This window comes from Ursus americanus, chromosome 5 (genome assembly GCF_024610735.1).
Source record: "Ursus americanus isolate L20-20 chromosome 5, mUrsAme1.1.p, whole genome shotgun sequence".
In the NCBI taxonomy this organism is placed as follows: Eukaryota; Metazoa; Chordata; class Mammalia; order Carnivora; family Ursidae; genus Ursus; species Ursus americanus.
Window position 1 is genome coordinate 42,935,397 of NC_142131.1, and position 21,413 is coordinate 42,956,809.

At 40.0% G+C, this 21,413-nt stretch overlaps 1 protein-coding gene across 16 annotated transcripts in view; it reads left to right on the forward strand.

The window, feature by feature from the left end:
• Positions 1 to 21,413, forward strand: part of PDE4D (phosphodiesterase 4D) — a 1,386,129-nt gene that overhangs the window by 1,185,572 nt on the left and 179,144 nt on the right. For all 16 annotated transcript variants that reach the window (XM_087861883.1, XM_087861884.1, XM_045795040.2 and 13 more), the window contains 2 exons: positions 2,835 to 2,908; positions 7,066 to 7,115. In XM_087861883.1, coding sequence (XP_087718009.1) covers positions 2,835 to 2,908; positions 7,066 to 7,115 — 124 coding nt within the window. The remainder of the gene's footprint in view (positions 1 to 2,834; positions 2,909 to 7,065; positions 7,116 to 21,413) is intronic.

Here is a 21,413-nt window from a genome sequence, read left to right on the forward strand (position 1 = left end):
CTTTTTATTTATTTATTTGAGAGAGAGAGAATGCGCACATGCGAACAGTGGTAGGGGGTAGATAGCAGGCAGAGGGAGAGGATCCCAAGGCGACTCTGTGCTGAGCTCCGAACCCCTCAAGGGGCTTGATCTCTCCACCCTGAGATCATGACCTGAGCTGAAACCGAGTCAGCTGCTTAACGGCCTGAGCCACGCAGGTGCCCTGTCTGGAACTTTTATTATACTTCTGCCGTTATCATATGTGCGCCATAGTGCAGGATATAATAACCCTTAATATAAAACTTATAGAGTATTATTTGTCCTATCACAAAAACAGTGGTCTAATACTTGCACACACAAGGGATGATGGATTTACAAAATTATGTACTGCAGCAGTGTTTATAAAAACAAACTTTAGGAGACTAACCTAAAAGTCAGTTGGTAGAGGGGACAGGCAGTTGAATGCCTGGAGGGAGGGGCTGGGAAGAAAATTTCTTTTTCCACTTTTTATTTGGAAATTCTTCATACATGTAAGAGAATATATCTAGTGACTATCTAAAATATAAAAAAAACACTAAAATCAATAGTTAAAGAAATAGAACAATACCAATATTTTTAATACCCCAGAGCATACTTCCCTGATTTCATCTACCTGCCTCCTCTCACAAATAACAATAATTTGAGTTTTTCTCTTTTTTAATGAGAGGTATACATTCTACATTCTACCTTTTTATTCTGTTTAAATTCTGTACCATGTGAAGACATAGATTATGCAAAAGAAATACATTAAATTTATATTAAAAACTGAAACAAAATCATCTGATTTAACATTTTTATTGTAACAGAGTCGAAAAACAACTATAGTATATCTTTCATGAACCAGTGTTTCCTTTCAAATGAGCATAGAACTTGAATTACCTGCAGCACTATTTCTGTTCACGTAGGTGTCAAGTGCAGTGCACTTGCTATAATTTATTAGAACAAAGTTCTCAGAATTCTGAGGTTAAATTTTGCCTAGAAAAAGGAGCATTTGGGGAGTGCAATCATCTTATTAAAAATGTTTTCTTAGTGTATTTGATATTCAATTCTTAAAGCATAAATTAGGCCTGCATGATTTAATGACAGTGGGTCATTTATCAGATTTATTTCTGCATCATTCAAGATTTCATGCCTAATAAAGACAGCGTGCTCTGATGTCAACAGTTGGCTATTTGAATACTCCGTCATAGGCAGCGTGACCTTTCAGTGCTGGGAGTTGTTTATATGTGATAATGAGCCAGGTTTTTCCAGTGACTGAGTTAATCGTGGTTGGCACCTCAGGAAGCACCGTTAACTCCTTCAGGGGATAATGCTGTAGGTCACCGTCCCAGGGCGTAAACAGCACCCCAGGGACTTACAAGAATTAATGCCAGTTTCAGAAATGTCTGAGACATTTTCGTCTTAGAAAAACATTTAGACTGACTTTAGTCTAAATCAGTGCCAGATGAAAACATTCTGGATATAGTTCTGAAACACTTGGAGCAATTGTAAATTTGCATTCCTCACCCCCCTTCGTTACCAATGATAGGCATTAAATAAACTCCCTGTGCATGCACCAAATCGTTAATCAGATAGCATGTTGCCATAATGGGCTAATATTCGTTGAGTGCTGTTTGCCGGGCGCTGTCCTTGGCACCTATCCTGTCATTTCATATCGTCTTCACAACAACCCGCAGAGAGAGCTATCACTATCCAGGGTTATAGAAAAGGAAACTGAGGTACACAGAGATTATGTAACTTGTCTAAGTTCACAGAGTAAATACATAACAGAGTCAGGCCGTCTGGTTGTTATGTAGTACCTCATAGGACATTTGAAATCTATGTTTTAGTGCAACTTCAACATTCTTGTTTTCACCCAGATTACCTATAGTCTCACCTAATATAGGCTCCACCCTGGGGAAAACTTGCCCATCCTAGTGGAAAGGGAGGCAGGTAAAGCCATTGTACATTTTCTCTCCTAGTCTTACTTCCAATTCTTTTGCCACCTTCTAGTTGTACTAGAATTAGAAAAAGAAGGACCTTCAGAGGTGGGGGGAGGGCATACTGGTTCTGCCTTATGTGTATGGGTATGTTGTGTCTACGTGTTCATTTATCCAACACTTTTTTTTTTTTTTTTTTTTTTTTTTTTAGTATCTTCTGTGGGCCCGGCTCTGTGCACATCAGGGTGGTCCTGTTTTATTTGAAAATGCATCCCTAAGAATCTTACAATTAATGAATCAGAAAACCTTAACAAAGAAAATAATTTCTCTTTACTAGATAGATAGCCATGTAGCAAAGGTAAAAAAAAACAATTTAAAATTCACCTAGCTTTCGGACTTTGAAAGTCTAACATTCTTGGTGAATGTTTGAGGAGAATTTGGGGATATATATATATATATATATAATATATATATATTATATATATATTATATATATATATATAATTTTAACACTTAAAGTGAAAGTTTATTATTTTATATTATACTACTTCAGATTTGCATAAAATGTAACAACACTCCATGTATATTGCCTGGGATAGTGTTCTGGTGGCTGAGGAATCCAGGAATATTGTGGAAACTGTTGCTACTGTCACCATATTCCTAGACAATGAGGAGAAATGTCTGGAAAATCTTTGGAGTCTGGCCTCCCTAGATTTCAAATAGATACATGCAAACTTCACTAAGGGCTAGAAGATTCTTTAGCGGTATATGAAACTAGGTTGCAAGCAATACCAGGTTTTCACTTAACAAACTACTTTTTCAAATCACCAAACCATTTTAAATTGCACTAAAGATGGCCGTACTCCAAGTAGCTTAAAGAATCCCTTTTTGTTGTAGGTCTTGGCCAGCCTGCGAACTGTACGAAACAACTTTGCTGCGTTAACTAATTTGCAAGATCGAGCACCTAGCAAGTAAGTTATCCTTTCCCCACTCCTTCTTGCTGAACTTTTAGTCGGTGTTTTCTCAGTTTGATTGAACTCAGAGCAATGTATTAAATTTCTCTGAGTCGTTGTCATGTTGTCTAACCATTTACACTAAGTCATAAGATGTCCTGTTAATTTTCTATTAATACTTTATAGTGATGGTTCTAATATCAGAAATGAAGTAGTATAAGAAATAAAGATGATGATTGCATCCGTCAGAAATCATCTGGCATAATCAGTCCTCTGCCCAGTTATTTACACTCAAGGTAACTTTATAGTTCTGGCTTACTTCATAAATTAACCATGGGCAAAGGATCTCATCAAGACTTAAAGTCAATCCAAAGTCGTCCTCTTACTTCTAAGACAACAATTACTTGGAGAAGCATCATATCATACCAAAGATCTTTGATTCCCCTGCTGTTACTGAATCTCAGATCAGGAGTGTCATGGAGCAATTAATAAAATTGTGGTGTTTGTGGTAACAGAGGAAGCAGTTGAAAGAAGGAAAGCTGAGATGGGAATTGGTTATTATTAGGAAGTGCTAATAAAGGCTAAAAATCTAAAAAGAGAAAATAATTTTCCACAATCAAGTGGAAAACTGATTATTCAAATGCTCTTATTTTGACAATCTATTGTTAATAATAAACAAAAAGTTATTAAAATTTTAACTCCAAAGAAGTTTCCAAAAGAATAAAAACTTTTTAAATCAATAGGACAGGGAATAGAAATATATTTGGAATTATAACTTATCTAAGTGTATAAAAGACTATGAAAAATCTGAACTTTCTATCCCTTAATAATGTAATTGACCTCCCCAATTGATATTTTCCATGATTAAAAAAAGCTTTGGCCATTATGCATGCATTTCCTGTGATAGAAAAGGTTTTTAAAAAATCAATATACAAGGCACAATGCAAAGAATTCGAATGAGACCCATAAGCTTCAGACACTTGTCGTTTTTTCCAGGTCATGAATTTTTGCAGTCCTGTTTCCTCAGTTTGAATATTTCTCACCTTCTTCTCCCCACCCCAACCCCATCCATTGCATTGACTATAATTAATTCTTTAGGTCACAGCTTAAGTATAATTTATGTGGGGCCATTGTCCCTGACTAACACCCAACATACACACATGTCCACAGGTCCCAAACTTGAAGGCATGCCCTTCCATGTCTGTCCGATAGCAGCCTGCACCTAACTCGTATGTTAGCACAGATCCCTCTGTGCTGCACGTGCCTGCTTACTTGTCCGAGTGCCCCTTAGGATCGTCAGTCTGCCGTGAGCAGGGGTTGTACCTGACTCACACGTGTACCCTGGGTGCCTAGCGCAATACCCGGAGCAGAGAGATCACTCTGCATGTGCTTGTTGGCTGGAGAAATGAGCTGATGATGTAGCATGTGGAATCAGAGGGTGTACTTGGGGTATTTGTTCATTACCAAACATGTCTTCTGTGCTCCAGGGCCATAAAATACCACACTGACCTCAACAGCCTTGTGGGGCTTTTGGCATTTGGTAACTCAGAGGTAAGGTCGCCTCCTCTTTGGAAAGTCTCAGCCTCACAGGAGACATGAAATTACTGGTGTCACTCCCAGACTTTTTAGTCCCAAATATCCAGGAAATCCAGTCAAGGTTTTTAAAAGGCAAACAAGAAACTATATAATGCCTTTACACTTCCTTCAGACATGGTCACGTGGGTGACAGCACCTAAGCCTGTGGCAGGCAAGCAGTTGACCAGACATGTGTGAAGGCATCAGACTGGCCTTCTGTCTCTAAAGAGGTGGCCTACAGCCCATTCCTTGCAAGACAGAAGTTTTCCACTGATTTACAAGGACAAAACAGATTAGAGGGAAAAGACCAGCTAGAGGAGGATAAAAACTCATAGTTTATGCCTACATTTGACTTACTGTATGCCCAGTGACATCTTACCAAACAATATTAGCTGATAGACTCTAAGTAAAGCCCTTTGTGGTCTCTCTTTTGGTTAATGCAGATTTGTGCCTCCTTTTCTGATTCAAATCAAACCAACCTCTTCAGGTATCAGAATAGTAGGATTCAGTCTACACCCCGCTAAACTCTGCTGTGTTCAGTGACAGTGAAGTGGTTATAACTCTGGCCCATCACATGATGACCATGAGGGAATCAGAATTTTCCCTGCTGGACACTTACAGTGCCACAAAAACATTTCCAAGCTGATCCGTGGATTTTATGGAAGGCATGTGCTACCTTGCACAATCCACCCTTTTTGTTTGCTCCAGGAAAGGAGTCAGTCCAGGAAGAATGCATGTGAAGCCTAGCCCCTGTGGGTACTCAAATGTGCATTGCTGACCTTGCTAGCCTACTCTTGGTTCCTCTCACCTTGCTCTTTCAAGCCTTTGAGATTTTCAATTCCAGAGTGAGTTCTGGCTCATTCTTCATTAAATCATTTATCACGGTAACCATGGATCAAATGATTAATATTTTCTGCTTGTCATTGCTTGTTGAAATGTCAAGTCCCCAAGTTGTAGGATTGATATTAAGATAATAAATAACAGGTTAATAATTTGGTTTTCCAGAACAGTAGAAAAAGTGTAGGACTATTCATTTGATACTGTTTTCAGATAAAATGCTTCCTAAATTTTCAGAGAGCAAGAACTAAATAAGCTATAAATTATTTAAATAAACTCTCAACAAGGTAACTATTTATATAGAGATCTATTTCCAAGTAGCAATTTAAAGCATTAACCTTTCTGTTTCATGAAGCATTAATCAAGTTTAAAATTTCCTCATTTCATTTCCTAATGAAAACTAAAATAATTTCGTAGTCAATTTTGGTGCATTTCCAGTCAAATGCAAAAACTTCAACCCCAAACTGACATCAATAAACTTAAGAGCAGTAAGACAGAGCCAGATACTGACTGGAAGCAAGGTAGTGAGAATTTACAAAGCACTAGATTGCATTCCCCAGTTAGGAGATGTGTCATCTCAGGAGAGCAGATGTGAACATGGCTTTGCACGGGCCTGCCATTTGCACAGATGCGTGGCTGTTAGTCCAGTTTCCCCCAAAGCATCCTAAAAGTAAGGCAGTGTAGCAGAGCGCTGGCCCTAGAATCCCCTGCTTTAGTTCAGATCTCAGCTCTCTTCCTCTGAACAAGTGATTGAACTTCCCAAAGCTTTGTTTTCCTCACTGGTAAAATTGAAACAGTGAGATTACCTGCCTTAAGGTTTCTTTTGAGGATCAAGGTAGATTATTCATCTAATGTGCTCATTTAGCACGGTGTCTGACACACAATAAGTGTTTAGTAAGTGTTGGTTAAATGTTAAAAGATCACTAGGCAATATTTTAAAAGCTTCCAATTGTAAGTAATCACTTTATAAAGTTGTATTTCATAAAGGGTATTCTTTTTAATATAATATATTAAGCATTGATTGAGTACTGGATACATTGCTCTGGGCTCTGTAGAGAATACAAGTTAGTTTTATAGCAGGGTATTTTGGGTCAAGGGGTTTATAATCATCTTATGAAGCTTGGGAAACATCTGAAAACTTAGAGAACACAAGATAGAATCTATTCAAGTCTCTTTAGTTTATAGTATTTCTAAAGTCTCTGCAGCATCTATTTGGACAAAGCATTAATATACCTCTCTAACAAATGCATCAGAGAGGTTTCTTAATATAAGGAAAGAGAAAGGAAAGGGTTTAAATAGATTCTCTAATTTTAATACGGTTGACAAGGAGTCATTCACTTCTGAGAATCTGTGCCAAAAACAAAAGTTTCTCACCACCGTATTTGGGAAACAACTTGTACATTGACTGTTTTTCAAATTCACCAAGTCTGTATTTGCTCTGTAAGCCCTGGTTTAATGGAACGTAGTCAATCAATAGGGGGGTCCTCCTCCGTCATGTCCCTGTGACATTTACTTCAGCTTTATTTGCCCAAAGTCAATCACTATGAGACTTAACTGTCTTCTTTTTTGACATGTGTGATCTGAACTATAGTGCCAAGGGTGCCTGAGAACTTAAGTGGCTAGTCTGAAGGAAGCCTTCATTTGCATGTCCTAACTTAAAAATAATTCTTTAAATTAGAATGACATATCTGAAATGACTAGGAGAGTCCTCAAATTAGCACATATCACTTATTTACTGATTTGTACTTTTCTCTCTTTGTCAGAAGATCACCCATGTGCAACCAACCATCCATCAACAAAGCCACCATAACAGGTAAGGAAGATCTAGTAGCTTTCTCTTCTTACGTTTAGAAAGAAACCCTATCTTCCAAGGTTCAACATAAGACTAGCGCCCATTTTTATATTGCAATTCTGTAATTTTAAAGAAATTGATCCTTTTTCTATTATCATTTCTCTCACTGACCCCACAAATTGTCCATTTAAGTTATTACTTGGGAAATCTTTACTGATGCGCCATTTTTAAAAACCATTTAAATCTGTGTTTGTGCTAAGCTTAACATTGCTCTGGGCATTTGTATTTTAAGAGACAGTGTTACTTTCCAAATGTTGATCATGTTGCTTCCAGGCTTATGCTACCAACATGATATTAATGTGTGGTAGTTTGGTTTAAGGAAAGTGAAAGCATAAATAAAGGGGACCCTCCTGGTTAATTGATATCCCGTTTGTGTGTAGGAAGGAACCCCATTCCAGTAGTCCTGATTTGGACTCAGAATTGAGAAGAAATTTACTTTGGGAGGGGAGAGAAAAAGTAATTATACAACACAGCAAAGTTCAGTGAGATCAAAAGAGCAGATGTTTGGGGAAGAAAAGGGGAAGCAAGGATGAGAGACATAAAGGGCAAAAAAAAAACACAAAAAACTATCCCGATTCCTATTAGTCTATTTTGGACACGGGACTTGACCTCAACTGAACCAAAAACAGAACAAATGATCTCATTTTGCTGAACCTGAAACCAAATTGAACTCATTTAATCATTTCTTGAAACCCCAATTGATTCATTAAAATAATTGCCTGAAAGAGCAAACCTATGTTTTCTAAAATTATTACCAGAAGAAAATTAACATAGTCTCCAAATTAGACCAATACTTCATTTGATTCAAGTGCCTTCCTTGGACTCCAACTCAGAATATTCTGAGAGCTCCTTATTAAGTTATTAGTGAGAACACTTTGCTTGAAAGTTAACTTCACTGTTCAGGTCAGCACTTTTCCTCTGGTCTCCTTTGTGGTCACTACCTCAGAGTTGATTCTGGAACAGTTGGTAATGTAGTTCTTTTCTGCAAGTCTCTTGAATGGGATTTGTACTTCAATGAATATTAAACTGTTGATTCTCTTTCCCATGCTTATCTTTCAAGATCTTATTGGTGATAATTTTCAACTGTCATTTCATAGTGTATGCCTGGTCCACCAGTTTTCTTCTTTGCCCTTGGTCGAGAGGTGGACAATAACTGAAATTCCTATATATCAAAATAAGTTCTTTGAATAACAAATTTCTTTCCAGAAAGCCAAATTCAATGTCAATGAGCTTAGCCTACACGGAGATAGGGGTATAGAAGTGAATGCCTTTGTCTCTGTGCACTTGCCCTTTACGTTGAGGGACAAGCAGACCAATCTTGGTGGGCATGCAGCTGGGGATTCTGGTTTGAGAGACCGCATGGTAGCTCGTCCCCAGCCCTGCTCTGGGCCCTAGATCTGACCCCTATGAGGAGGGGCCATTCTCCCACCCCTGCTATTTTTGCCATAGGCAGGACTCTGACATTGTGGTTTGAGCAGAATGCAGTGCTATTTTGGTTCCTGAAAGCTTTTGTAGCTTGAGGTCACATAGGAGCCAGCCCCCCAGGAGCATCATCCCCGAAGAGCAGCTGCAGGTACCAGTGGAGATTGCTGTGTCCATCAAGAAGTGGGTGGTCAGCGGTCCGGGCAGCTGTCCAGCCACCCTGGCAGATGCCTGGAAGTGATTAAAGGGAGAGTAATTGCACTCAAAGGGCACAGACTTTGTCTTAAACACGTGTGAGAGACCCTCTAGAAGCTCCCAGAAATGTTCACATAGTACTGAGGCCCAGGAGCAGTACCAGAGGGAACTGAAATCTGGGAATTAAGGTTAACATGGCCTCATTTGTACCCACAAGCTTCTGACCTGGGGCCTAGGGACAATGGGGCTACAGAAATATCTTATCTAGGAAGGGAAACTAATTAACTGTCATTAACTGCTTTAGTGCAGCCGTGTTCATCACAAAGCACACCAGGAAATTAACTAGAAAATGGAAGTCTTTTTCCTCGCCCCAGCGTAGCAAACCAAGGCAGAGAAGTGAAATGGAGGGTAAGGGAATGAAGGCAATAGCAGGGAAAGATTCCCCTCTCTGAACCCATTCTGGAAAACCGGTCCCTTTAAAACATAAACTTCGACAGAAGTAAGAGTTAAGACCCACAGAAAAGTGACTTCCCTCCCTCAGCAGCTGACTGTTCAGGTCCTACCTCCAAGTTCACTCCCCCTATTGTTGGAACCCAGCTACATCTCTGTGGCGGTCCTGGGAAGGGCAGGGAAGAGTGTTAAAAAAGTCAGTGGGGCATCCTTTACGATGAACTTGACCTTTTTTGATATTTTGTTGAGGATCTAGAGGAAAAGGGTAGCATATGGCGAAGTCCATGAAGGGTCCAAAACGCTGCTGTGGCAACACCTCCAAGGGTCCTTGGGGGGCAGCCCCATAGAACATCACTGACAGGAGTCCCTGGAATTGTGCAGTGTGGGTGCTCTGCCTGTCTAGAATTCAAATCATACTCTACCATGCTAGCTGCATGGTCCTGGGCAGGCCACATACCTTTCTCTGTCTCGGTTTCCCCATTTATACATTGGTTATCATATGTCATACAGTTATTGCCAAATTAAATGAGTTCACATGTGGATGCTCTTAGCATAGTGCTTCACAGAGTAGGCCTCAATGCATCATTTTCTCCTTTGCCTTGCCCTTGTTTTTATTCTCTGGATGTAGAATGAGGGGTGATGGAAAGAATAGGGCAGAGATGAAAGAAGAATGAGAGAAAGCTTGCAGGGACATGAAATGTGGACCCCCCCCAAATGGTCAAAAGGGACATACTTCCTTGGTGCCATCAAAAATGGTCCTTCCATTGTTCCCAGTGCTGTGTCCCTTCCTCTCTTCACTGCCACAGACATTTTGCCTTTGTGCCATGGGCAATAAAGTGTGGTTCAGAATCATTTTCAAAATCGAACAACTTACATTGGAGTAGTAGCTCTTTGAAGGGAAATAATGAACTCTCTATAACTTCTCCGTAAATCAACTGTTTTTTTTTTTTAAGAGGTAAGAACTTTGCCAGTCTTCATATGTCATGCAATGTTTTCTAAAGCTTTCTCCCATAGAACTTAGAATCCCCTTTTCCCCTTTGAGGTTATTCCAATTGGCATGTTTTAAAGCCAAAGAGGTTTGATTTTGTATCATTACAGTTTAACACATATAAATCACTTGGCAGTTTTTGTTCCCATACCTAATAGGTAAATACATAGTTCTAAAATGATCTCACGATTTTTTAAAAAGTTTCCACATGTACATATACAAAAGAGTCTTATTACTAAATAGCTATTTCATTCGTTACTATGATGTAACAAAAACGCGGTGTTGGTATTTGGAGCTGGAGTGCAAAGCCTGTGTCCCTCCTTTGACGAATGGAGACGTGAGTAGCTAGCTCTCAGTGCTGTGGAAGAAACTCAGGGAGATCGGTTAGACAAATACCAGAAGTCATCATGTTATGGGTAACTCACCAAGTGCTTCTTCCTACAACCCTAATCCATGCCTGGCATTTGTGTTGTTGTTCTTAAAGCTAATTTGAAAACTCAGAAGGTAGAGGAGGAAGATGGTGATGATGTGTCAGCTTCTCTGGAACATTTCATTTATTATTGTTTTTAAATAGTAACAAAAGGACATTTTTAGGAATCCTCGTATTACTTAGAATAAGGCTCACCTGCCCAGGCAGTAAAGAATAGAACTTAAGAGTGTGTTGAAACATGAGGGGGCAGCAAAGCGTCAGGGATGCCCAAGCCATCACTATCGTGCCGTTCTGTATTGGTTTGGGAATACAGCCATGTGTCTTTGGACAAAAGTAGTCCTTTTGAGCATTTCGTCGTCAAACGACGTTAACTCAGGAAAAGTCATCTCATAAAACCTTGCCATGTCTTCACAATACCACTTTTTACTATGTTTCTAATTTCCATATTTTCGATTGCTTTATTTAATTATTTTCAATAAGGATTTTCACACAAGAATGTAACTCAGGGAAAATTTATTTAAGCTTCTCTATTGTAAAGATGAGAAAACTGAGGGGCGCCTGGGTGGCTCAATCAGTTACACGTCCGGCTCTTGATTTTGGCTTAGGTCATGATCTCAGGATCGTGAGACCAAGGCCTGCAGTGGGGCTCTGTGCTCAGCACGGAGTCTGCTTAGGTTCTCTCTCCCTTTCCCTCTGCCCCTCCTTCTCAGGCTCTCTCTCTCTAAAATAAAGATGAGAAAACTGAGACCTCGTTAGAGGAAATGCTACTTAGACATAGATCCAGGAATAAGTATTTCTGAGGCCAAGGGCCTTCTTAGACCCCTGTAAAATCATCCATCTTAGTAGGGTAGCCTTCAGACCCACCATAGAAGTATATATTTGAGGAAAGTAAAAGAGGAATTAAAGGATATTATTGTGATGATGATATTATTCTGAGCAATAGATAGAGCATTGTATTTCTTGTATATAAACTTGAAAATTAGAAAATATCATGTCCCACCTTCTCACTGGACAGGTCTTTATATTTAGAGCTGTCTTGATTATATTCACTGAATATAACTTATAGGCCCTCAGATAAGTAGAGCTTGGTGGTCTAAGGCAAAAGAATTTTGGCTCGAGATTTTAGAAAATACAAGCTTTTCTCTCCAAGCAATAAAGTAAGTATAAGTGCTTAGACTTTGGGGCGCCTGGGTGGCTCAGTCGTTAAGCGTCTGCCTTCGGCTCAGGTCCTGATCCCAGGGTCCTGGGATCAAGCCCCACATAGGGCTCCCTGCTCAGTGGGAAGCCTGCTTCTCCCTCTCCACTCCCCCTGCTTGTGTCCCCTCTCTTGCTGTCTCTCTCTCTCTGTCAAATAAATAAATAATCTAAAAAAAAAAAAGTGCTTAGACTTTACTTGTAGAGGGACACAGGTGATGCAGTGACAAGCATAAAACAAAATTGGTTTTAGTTCAAAAAATTTGGTGTAAGTCTCTACTCTGTGTTTTTTTATCCTGAATATTCACAACTCCTTAAAAAATGACTGTGTTCTAAGTAGAATTTAGTCAGTTGGTAAGTAGAGGATTTAAACAATAAATTATCCAAATAGATTAATCAGTTAAAACACAATGAGAAGAAACTTGACTTTGTATGTTTATTGTTCTTCTAAAGCACAAACTTGCCTAAAATCCAACAAGGGGGGGAAAGAAACAAAGATATTTACCTGGAACAATTATTGTGTTATTATCTGCACTAATAATTTAACATTTTGAGCTTATTCAAGAAATGAAGCCAAGAAAATATTTTACGGTAATAATGACACTAGGTACTTGGGTCCTTTTAAGTCTGTGTGTGTGTGTGTGTGTGTGTGTGTGTGTGTGTGAGAGAGAGAGAGAGAGAGAGAGAGAGAGAGAGAGAGAAAACAAGTAGTGTAAACAATATAAAAAGAAAAATATGTAATACAATAGATAATAACTGAAGGCAAGATCTGCATAAAGAAGGCAAAAGGGGTGTAGGGGGCGAGGCCCGAGGAGACACTGAGCTGAAATGTGTGATAGGACAGTGCGTGGAGGAGGAAGAGGACTCAGCTGGTCCACGGAAGTCCTCATCCACCAGTAGCAGCCACTGCTTCATCATGGAGTTCCTTTTTCCCCCTTTCATTTAGTAAAAGCAGATTGTAATAAGATGCTAATAATTGTAGAAAATGAGAGCTCAGTTAGCTTTTTTAGGAATGTGATTGAAAAGTGCTGAATACATGTGGTTTAATAACTTGAATGAAAAATTGATGAAGATTGTGTATGTGAGTGCTTGTATATTGACTTTTTGGGAAGTGTTTTGCTTATTTTACTTTTATACTTAATACATCTAATGACTATTGAGTGTTTAAATTTTTTAAGTCAGGGGCACCTGGGTGGCTCAGTCAGTAAGTGTTTGACTCTTGATTTCAGCTCAGGCCATTATCTTGGGGTTGTGAAATCGAGCCCCACATCGGGCTCTGTCCTCAGTGTGGAGTCTGCTTGTCCCTCCCCTCTGCTCCTCCCCTGTTTGTACACACTCTCTCTCAAATAAATAAATAAAGTCTTTAAAAAATAAATAAATAATTTTTTTTAAAAGCCAAAGGAGATTACTTTTGCAAAAATTTGAAGACTTTTCTGGAAAAAGCATCAAACTAAAAGATTTGCTTAAGTGCATGGAGTATGACTATATGACTGTTACACTTACAATCTTTTAGAGGTATAAAAGTCTGTTTTCTTTCTTATAAGGTAATGCATTTTGCCTTTTTTTAGTTTTATTTAGATTAGTAGAAAAAAATATATATATATACTAATATGTTAAAAAAAAACAGGTCTGACACAGTGACATTTCGACCAGGAATTGATTGACGTCATACTTGGTTTTTTAAGCAGTGAAAACAAATGCATAATCATGGGGAAAAATAATTAATTGAATCTCTACTGCCTGAATATCTGCTCTGGGTATTTTGTTATAACTTTAAATGACATAATTAACTGAGATTGCGTATTCGTTTAATCAGCACAGTAAAAATGTTGAGTCAAACCATATAGGTCAAAATCCTAGCTTTAGTTTTATTAGCTGTGTAATTGTGGTCAATTTACTTAAATTCTGTAAGCATTGATTTTTCTTAATCAGTAAATCCTAAGTCAGTGATTGGAACCCAGAATGTATTTCACAAATGGTAGGTACTGTAAATCCTATAATTTTATTATTATTATTATTATTATTAATTTGGTGAACAAATATTTTCTGTGCCCCTTATATGGGCTGCAATAAGGTAGGTGTTGGAGATCAAGAGATGAGTAAAATGCGACTATTCACAGTTGAGGGGAGAAGGAATCATGAATAATTATGTGCAAGTGAAGGGCCATGATTGAAGCAACTTCAAATACATGTGCTACCTATGGAAAGCTCCCTGCTGAGCTTAGAAGAACACAGCGTTCTGCCTATAGTTAGGGGATGATCGCTTGACCCCAGGGGACCAGCAGGAGTAATATGTGGAAGCATAGAATGCCCGTCAGATCAGGGGAGTGGGGACAGTAAAGGACAAAGAGAGTTGGAAGTGTATGGACCAACCAAATAAGAGGCTGCAGGAGCAGATTAAGGCAGTGGTATGAAGAGTATTGAAAGCCAGCATTGATCATGGTGGACTTAATTTAAGGGCAAGGGAAAATCATCAATCATTTCTATGCAGAGAAGCAAGTATGTATTTTAGAATGACAACATTGGAAGCAGTATGGAGAACAGACTGAAAAGGGGTGCCTGGGTGGCCCAGTCTGTTGAACATCTGACTTTTGATTTTGGCTCAGGTCTCGATCTCAGGGTTGTGAGATCAAGCCCAGTGTCCGCTCCATGGTGAGCATGGAGCCATCTTAAAATTCTCTTTCTCTCCCTCTGCCCTTCTCCCCCCCACCACCAAAAGAAAGAAAAAAAAAAGAAACAGAAACAGACTGAGAAAGAGCAGAGGCAGTCCCATACTCATTAGGAGGCTGTTATCTGTCAAGTACATGCTAAAGATAAAGCTGCTCTGAACTCGGATGGTGGTGTGGCCAGTGAAGATGAGGGGGTGGATTCACAGCTCTTTCCAGAGACCAAGTTGAGACGACTTGGCAGTTGATTAGCTTGAGGAATGATGGGAAAAGACGTGAAAGCTTTAGTCATATACACAGATGTTCATCACAGCACATGCATATATGCATAAAATATTGAAAACAGCCCCAAATGCTAAATAATATATGAATTCTATTTAGGTATAAAAAATTCTATAATAAAAAGGTTTTTAAATGATTTATGAGAAAATTTTAATCATGTAAAAGTGCTTCTATTTTAAAGAATACATGATAAAGTGCTAAGTGGGCATTAGGCACACATTTAACGCATTTTAATTATGTATAATGGATTTAATTTAAGACATTTCTTAGCTTTTGACTAGTAAGTAGCAAAGGCAGATAGCTTTACCATTTTACATAGAATTTAGTGACAAACACTAAATTTGCCTCTCCCCACCTGGAAAAGGTGCTAATGAGATGCTGCCTGATGATATTTCAGTATTAGGGAGCCAAAGTGAAGAATTAACTGTATTTTCAAATAATAATATCCTTTGGATAGGACAGTCCCGAGTCTGTTGAAACTGAGCCTGTGACACCTATGGGTGTACTGTTCCATATCATCCCAGTGATCAGCAAAGCTACCATCAAAGAGAGGATCTGAATGTCACCCAAGTCCCCTGCAGCCAGTATCCCTTCCTCACAGCCCCAAGTTTGAAAAGGACAGCATTTCCCAAACCCACCTGACCAAAGAGATCACCAGGGGATGGTGGAAAACAAATATAAAAGCACGGATTCCCAGATAGTGAAGACCAGAATCTTCGGGATAAGGTTCACGATCTTTATTAATAACGAGTGGTAACCATTTGGTCAGCCAAATTTGGGGGCATAATGCAATACTGAATGATGTGGGTGAGAGTGCCAGTGTACAGCGTTGTCATGGGATTGCTCATAATTTGCTGGAAAATCACTGTTTTTCTGGAAAGTGTATTAGTGACACCCACACCCCCATATAACAAACAATGCAGTCTAGGATAAACAAGATACTATGTGTGAAGTGCTGTGTGATTAGGAAGGAAAGACAAGGTGATATTATTATCAGTGCAAACCACGTCATCATGGTCGTCATCACCAGGCTGTCATCGCTGTTATCTCAAAAAATGTATACAAGATTTTAATTAGCCCAGCTTGCTCTTCTCCTAGAAGAAAATGAAGGATCATGTCCATGTTTGTGTATGGGGGTGGGAGCGGGCTTGGGAAATGTTATGTTTGGTAACTGTATCCTTTTTGTCTTCTTAGACACAGTACCAAGTTTCCTTTAAAAAAAAGAAAAAAATGAAAGAAAGAAAGAAAGAAAGAAAGAAAGAAAGAAAGAAAGACCAAAAGCTGCATTCTTAAGTCGCTCCCTTTACCCACAAAGTGCTTCCCACCCATGTATGCCTTAGAGAATATTCTAGGCCTACTCAGAAACACATTAGTGTGGTGGGGCAAAGTAATGAAAATTCCTTTGGGTCTAATTTCCCAAATTTTACTGGTTAAACACTGAATTGTTTGACTCCATGAATCAATGGGGAGTTCACTTCTGGCAGCCTTCTTTTACCATCTAACAAAATGTTTTTTGTTTATTTTTTTAAGAAAATATTTTTTAAAAATCCATTGGATATGTCAGGACTACTAATATTAATAAAAGGTAACATTTTCTGACATTTAATATGTACTAAAGACCTGACGTGCATAATCTCCTTTAAATTTTATGAGAATCCAATGTACAGCTGCAAATGACAGAGTAGAGGTTGTAGCTTACTCAAAGGCATATCTTTAAGGTGTCTCTTCTTTAGATTTATTGACATGTGCACAAAAAAACACACGATCTCTTGTCATCTGCCTCTCCCCTAGGAAGGTTATTCCCTGGGAATGTCTTTTCTTGTACTTCTTTTCCTTCTTTCTTTCTTTTTTTTTTTAAAGGAGAGCAGAAAATGAATTTATATGGTCCTTTTACTGAATGGATATGAATGGAGAGTAGGACAAGAGGACGGCTAAGGTCTATGGATACAGAGAAACCTTTGGGAAACCCTAAGAACTCAGTTACATAAGCTAAAGAAGGGATTCCTGCCTGGGACATAGAATTCCTTGAGCATTCTTTAATTCCCACAGTCCTCTTTATGACTCCTCTGAACTACTTGTTTTGGTGAGAGTGCCCAGGGCGGGAACTTTCGTTGGGAAAAGCCCGCATGGTCTGTGTGAGAAGTGCCTCAGATGGAGTATGTCAGAAGTTTGGAGGCAGAGGCGCCTGGGTGGCCCAGTGAGTTAAGTATCCGACTGTTGGTTTCAGCTCAGGTCATGATTTCGGGGACCTGGGATCGAGCCCCACATCGGGCTCCACGTGCTCGGCACGGAGTCTGCTTGGGGTTTTCTCTCCCCCTTCCTCTGCCTCTCCCACTCATGCTCTGTCTCTCTAAGATAAATACATAAATCTTTTAAAAAATTAAATAGAAGTTTGGGGGCGAGGCAGCGCTTAAGACTCGGCCCTCACCTTGCTTCTAGGGCCACTCACTCTTAATCCCTGAATTAGGAGTTTCTATGGAGGGATGAGATTCATCATCTCTTTGTTGTAGATTCGCCATAGGCTCTTCATACCCATTATCATTTTCTTGGGTTCTATTTCTAGCCATGAAATTCTGTAGCTCCCTGTCCCCCCACATGCACTCCCTCTAGACATGTCTGATGTTTAAATATCCAGTGCTTTTCAGTGTGTTATCCTTTCTCTCTTTTGCGTTTCTCTCCCGGCACTGTGGGCATTGTGGGCACTGTGGAAGTACTTATAGTTCACTGTGTTTTACACACCTGGTAACACAAATGGATGCTTATGACTTCTTTCTGATATGTTTCTGATATTTGCCTACTGCACACTGAATTGTCCACATGGAGAACCTCACTTCTGTGTGCCCTCTGGCTTTGCTCTCTCTGTGTCTGAGATGTGAAAGACTGTGTTTAGGCTCTGAGGACCCAGTGAGCCTCAGAACCATCCTCCTAGAGGTTCTCAGAACTGAAAAGGATAGAATGTGCCCTGTTGATTGACAAAGAACATTAAGTTAAAAGAAAACAGAGGGCTTGTAAATGAATAAGTAGCTAAATAAGGGAGGAAGAAATGAGTAAGGATGAGAAGTCCTTTCCCTAGAGAACCAGGAAGCTGTCTACACTGTTATTTAGCTCAGAGATAGAAAGGGTCTGGGGACCCAGTTCACAAACTTAGGGAAAACTTAGCAGCACGAGAAAGTAGAAGACAGAGTAGTAAAAGAGGAAATGTTTTCCCCACCACTAGGGAGGGGAACAGAAAAGGACAGGTCCTGGAACCGAGAGTTGGAAGGTGAGGAGCAGATAGGGGGCTTCTGAGCTGCCTCAAGTCAGTGACTGTGCGACTGTGTTCTTTAACTAGAATTGTTCACCTAGAAATAGACCTAGGTTTTCTTGTACTGCAGGTTTTGGTTTTGAAAAAAAATCCCAAACTGTTTTAAGTTTCGTTTGCTCCTTTGACGTGCAATTCAGAACCTAGAGGAGGAAGAGCAGGGGATTGGGGTTTCACGGCTGGTTCTCCTGCTCACCCACTTTGTAATCTTAGACAACTTACTCTATGCCCTGGGTCTTCTCTGTTAAAATGTGGTTAATAGCTATAGTAATACTCTCCTGATCTTGAGGATTACACAAGGTAGTGTGTGTAGAAAATTTGGCACAGTATCTGGTAATAAGGAATGTTAGCTCTTACTGAAAAGGTACGAAAAGCTCCTTATATATTGAAAAGCATTACGAGACTATCCATAGACACTATTGTGCAATTCATGTGATCCTCAAAGTAGTTATCTTTGTAAACTATACCTTTTTTTTAGCCCAGCTGCCCCTGCTGAGAACATTTTAGAAATGGTTTTAGAGATATTTCATAGGCTGCAGTTAGGAAAAAGCCACCTGATTGGTTTACTGTCATGCTTCACTTTTGGCCAGAAATATTATTTCCAATATGATTACCAACCCTAGTCAACAAACAGGATGATTTCAGAATAGCCTGGATCAGGCTAGTTCTAGAAATGAATCCATTCCAAGGGATAAGACAATTTTGAGGCATTTGAAAGAAGTATAGCATGGCCTCCGAAGGGAGGCATTCCCAAGACAGTGTCCTAGAATCCTAGAGTGATGGCAATATGTGGAATAAGCAGATAGATACGTTTTCCCTGGGGAACACTTTGAAAGAGTCACCTTCATCTGAAATCTTGTCAGTTTGTGAGGGGAAAGCAGTGATCTCTAGGAGTCTTTTTGCCTCTTCAGTCATACCTTGTGCAGTCTCTGTTTCTAAAGATCTTCCCAAGCCTGTTCCATTCACTGGAAACCGCTCAAAGTCCTGGAGGTAGAGGAGAAGGCCAGCGTGTCCCAGCCCACTGGGTTAGAGAGGGACCCAAGCCCTCATCATTTCAACAGAAAGGGCAGCAGAGGCAATCAGCCTGGCATTTTGGCACACCGAGTCTATCCCATCATCACGGGGCAGTTACCGTGCTTCAGCGTCCTGTTCTTTGAGGATTCATACAATTGTCTTACTGCCTCCCCTTAGATAATGGTGTGTCAGCAGTGATCCTCTGGTGCAGGGTAAAAACCAGCTCTGCTAACTTACGTAAAATAGAATCTAGTAAAATGAAATCTCATCTACTTAAGTAAAACAGAGTATTGGAATAATGTCTAGTTCCTGGAGTATTAGTGGGGAGGCTGGAGGATCAGGGTTGAAGGAATCAGTTCATCCTCAGAGTGCTAGGGAGGCGTAAATAAAGGGCAATTCTCAAGGCAGAAGCAACCTAAGTGAGCCTCCTGCAACTGTTCTAAATTTCTTTGTTCATCTGTGCCATGTAAAATTCCAGGGAGGGGTCTAATTGGTCTAGTTTGGGTCTTGGGTCTTGGCTACAGGAGAACCGGGCATCTGGCTGTTCTGCCAGACTATGTAATGTAATGTAGTACTAAGAGCCTCAATTATGAGGCCAGATTATGTGGATTCGTATCTCAGCTGTGCCGCTTACAGATGTTTCTCCTCAAACACTTCATCTAAACTTCCAGGGCCTCAAGTCCCTCGTTTTTGAAGTGGGCATTGTAATAGTAATTATCTCATAAGGAGCTCATGAAAATTGAGATATTTATAAAAAAACTAAGCACGATGCATGGCACATAGGAAGCACTTGACCATTGTGGGCTATGCTGTTATTAAAATTATCCAGGGGAGACACCAAATAATTTCCTGAAACGAAGTAGGGTACCGTTAGAAAAGGGAAATAAATGTTGGTGGAACAAAAATTATTATTGATTATAGTGAGATAAGAAGGTTGGCCACAACACACTTTACTTTGCTAATATATTTCTCAGCAAGCTACTTTTTACGATATTAAGGTTCTTAGAAATGTGGATGGCACCTGTTCATTAATGTATTCCTGGGAATCTAGTTCCTCTGAAGGCACAGAAGTGATTTGACTGCCTGATCATTTGATCCACACACGTTTATTGATATCTCCTTTATGCGTAGTTCTGTGTAGGGTCCCATGATCTGTGGCTCCTGGTTTGCTTACCAGGAATCAAAGTGAAGAATAATTTGCATTCCTATAATCTTTGTTTAATAGTAATCTAAGTGGGCTGTGGTCTAATAAGTCAGCACCTAATTAGGTTTACTTTAAGGGATACAGAATAATAGAGAGGGATTGTTATTAAACCTCTCCACTTTCTAAGAAAAACATGTAAGTAGAGCCCCAGCATTTGGATGAGTTGGGTTTCTGAGTTTGTTTGAAGGTTCACCGTTTGAACCTCAGTTATGGATATCCAGTGACATTCATCAGAGTCGTCTTAGAAATAGACTATTCCGCATCCCAGGAAAATGAAGGTTTTCCAGGAAGAAAGAATCTGAAGGAGAACCTGACGTCTGCTGGGAAAGGCATTTCGGTCCATCAGGGGCATTAGATGGACTTAGATCTCTGAGGATGAAGGGAAGCTCATTGTAAAACATTGCACAAACTACTCATTTGGAATGTCGGCATTATCGTGCAGAGGAGGGCACAGCCCCAGGCTGTGGGGAGCTAGACTGAGTGCCACACACTGTGACTGAACCAGTCAGCCAGCATCTCACTGCCCTCACAGTTACTGCCTACAGAGCTACTGAGGCACTGAATCTCTTGACTAGATGCTTCCATCTGACCCCCACACTCTTGACAAGGCTTTTTTCTTTCTTTCTTTCTTTTCTTTTCTTTTTTTTTTTTTTTAAGATTTTATTTATTTGACAGAGAGAGAACACAAGCAGGGGGAGCGGCAGAGGGAGAAGCAGACTCCCCGCCGAGCAGGGAGCCTGATGCAAGACTCGATCCCAGGACTCTGGGATCATAACCTGAGCTGAAGGCAGACACTTAACCCACTGAGCCACCCAGGCGCCCCTCTGACAGGACTTCTGAAGCCACCCTGCTTTGGCCTCTGTGTCTAAACCTACCATCTCTGTTCAACCCCTGACCCCAGACCTGACTAACTCTGGCCCGTCCATGCAACCTCACCATGCCATGTCACCCCACACAAGGAAGGCATTTTGACTGGAAACTGAAAGTAGAAGACCCTTAGGGTTACTTCTTTTTGAAGGGTATGTATCTTTTTACAGGGGAACAACTAGGCACCATGGAGGGGGACGGCTTTGAATTTATTCAATCAATACAGAGAATCCTGGCTATGCCACT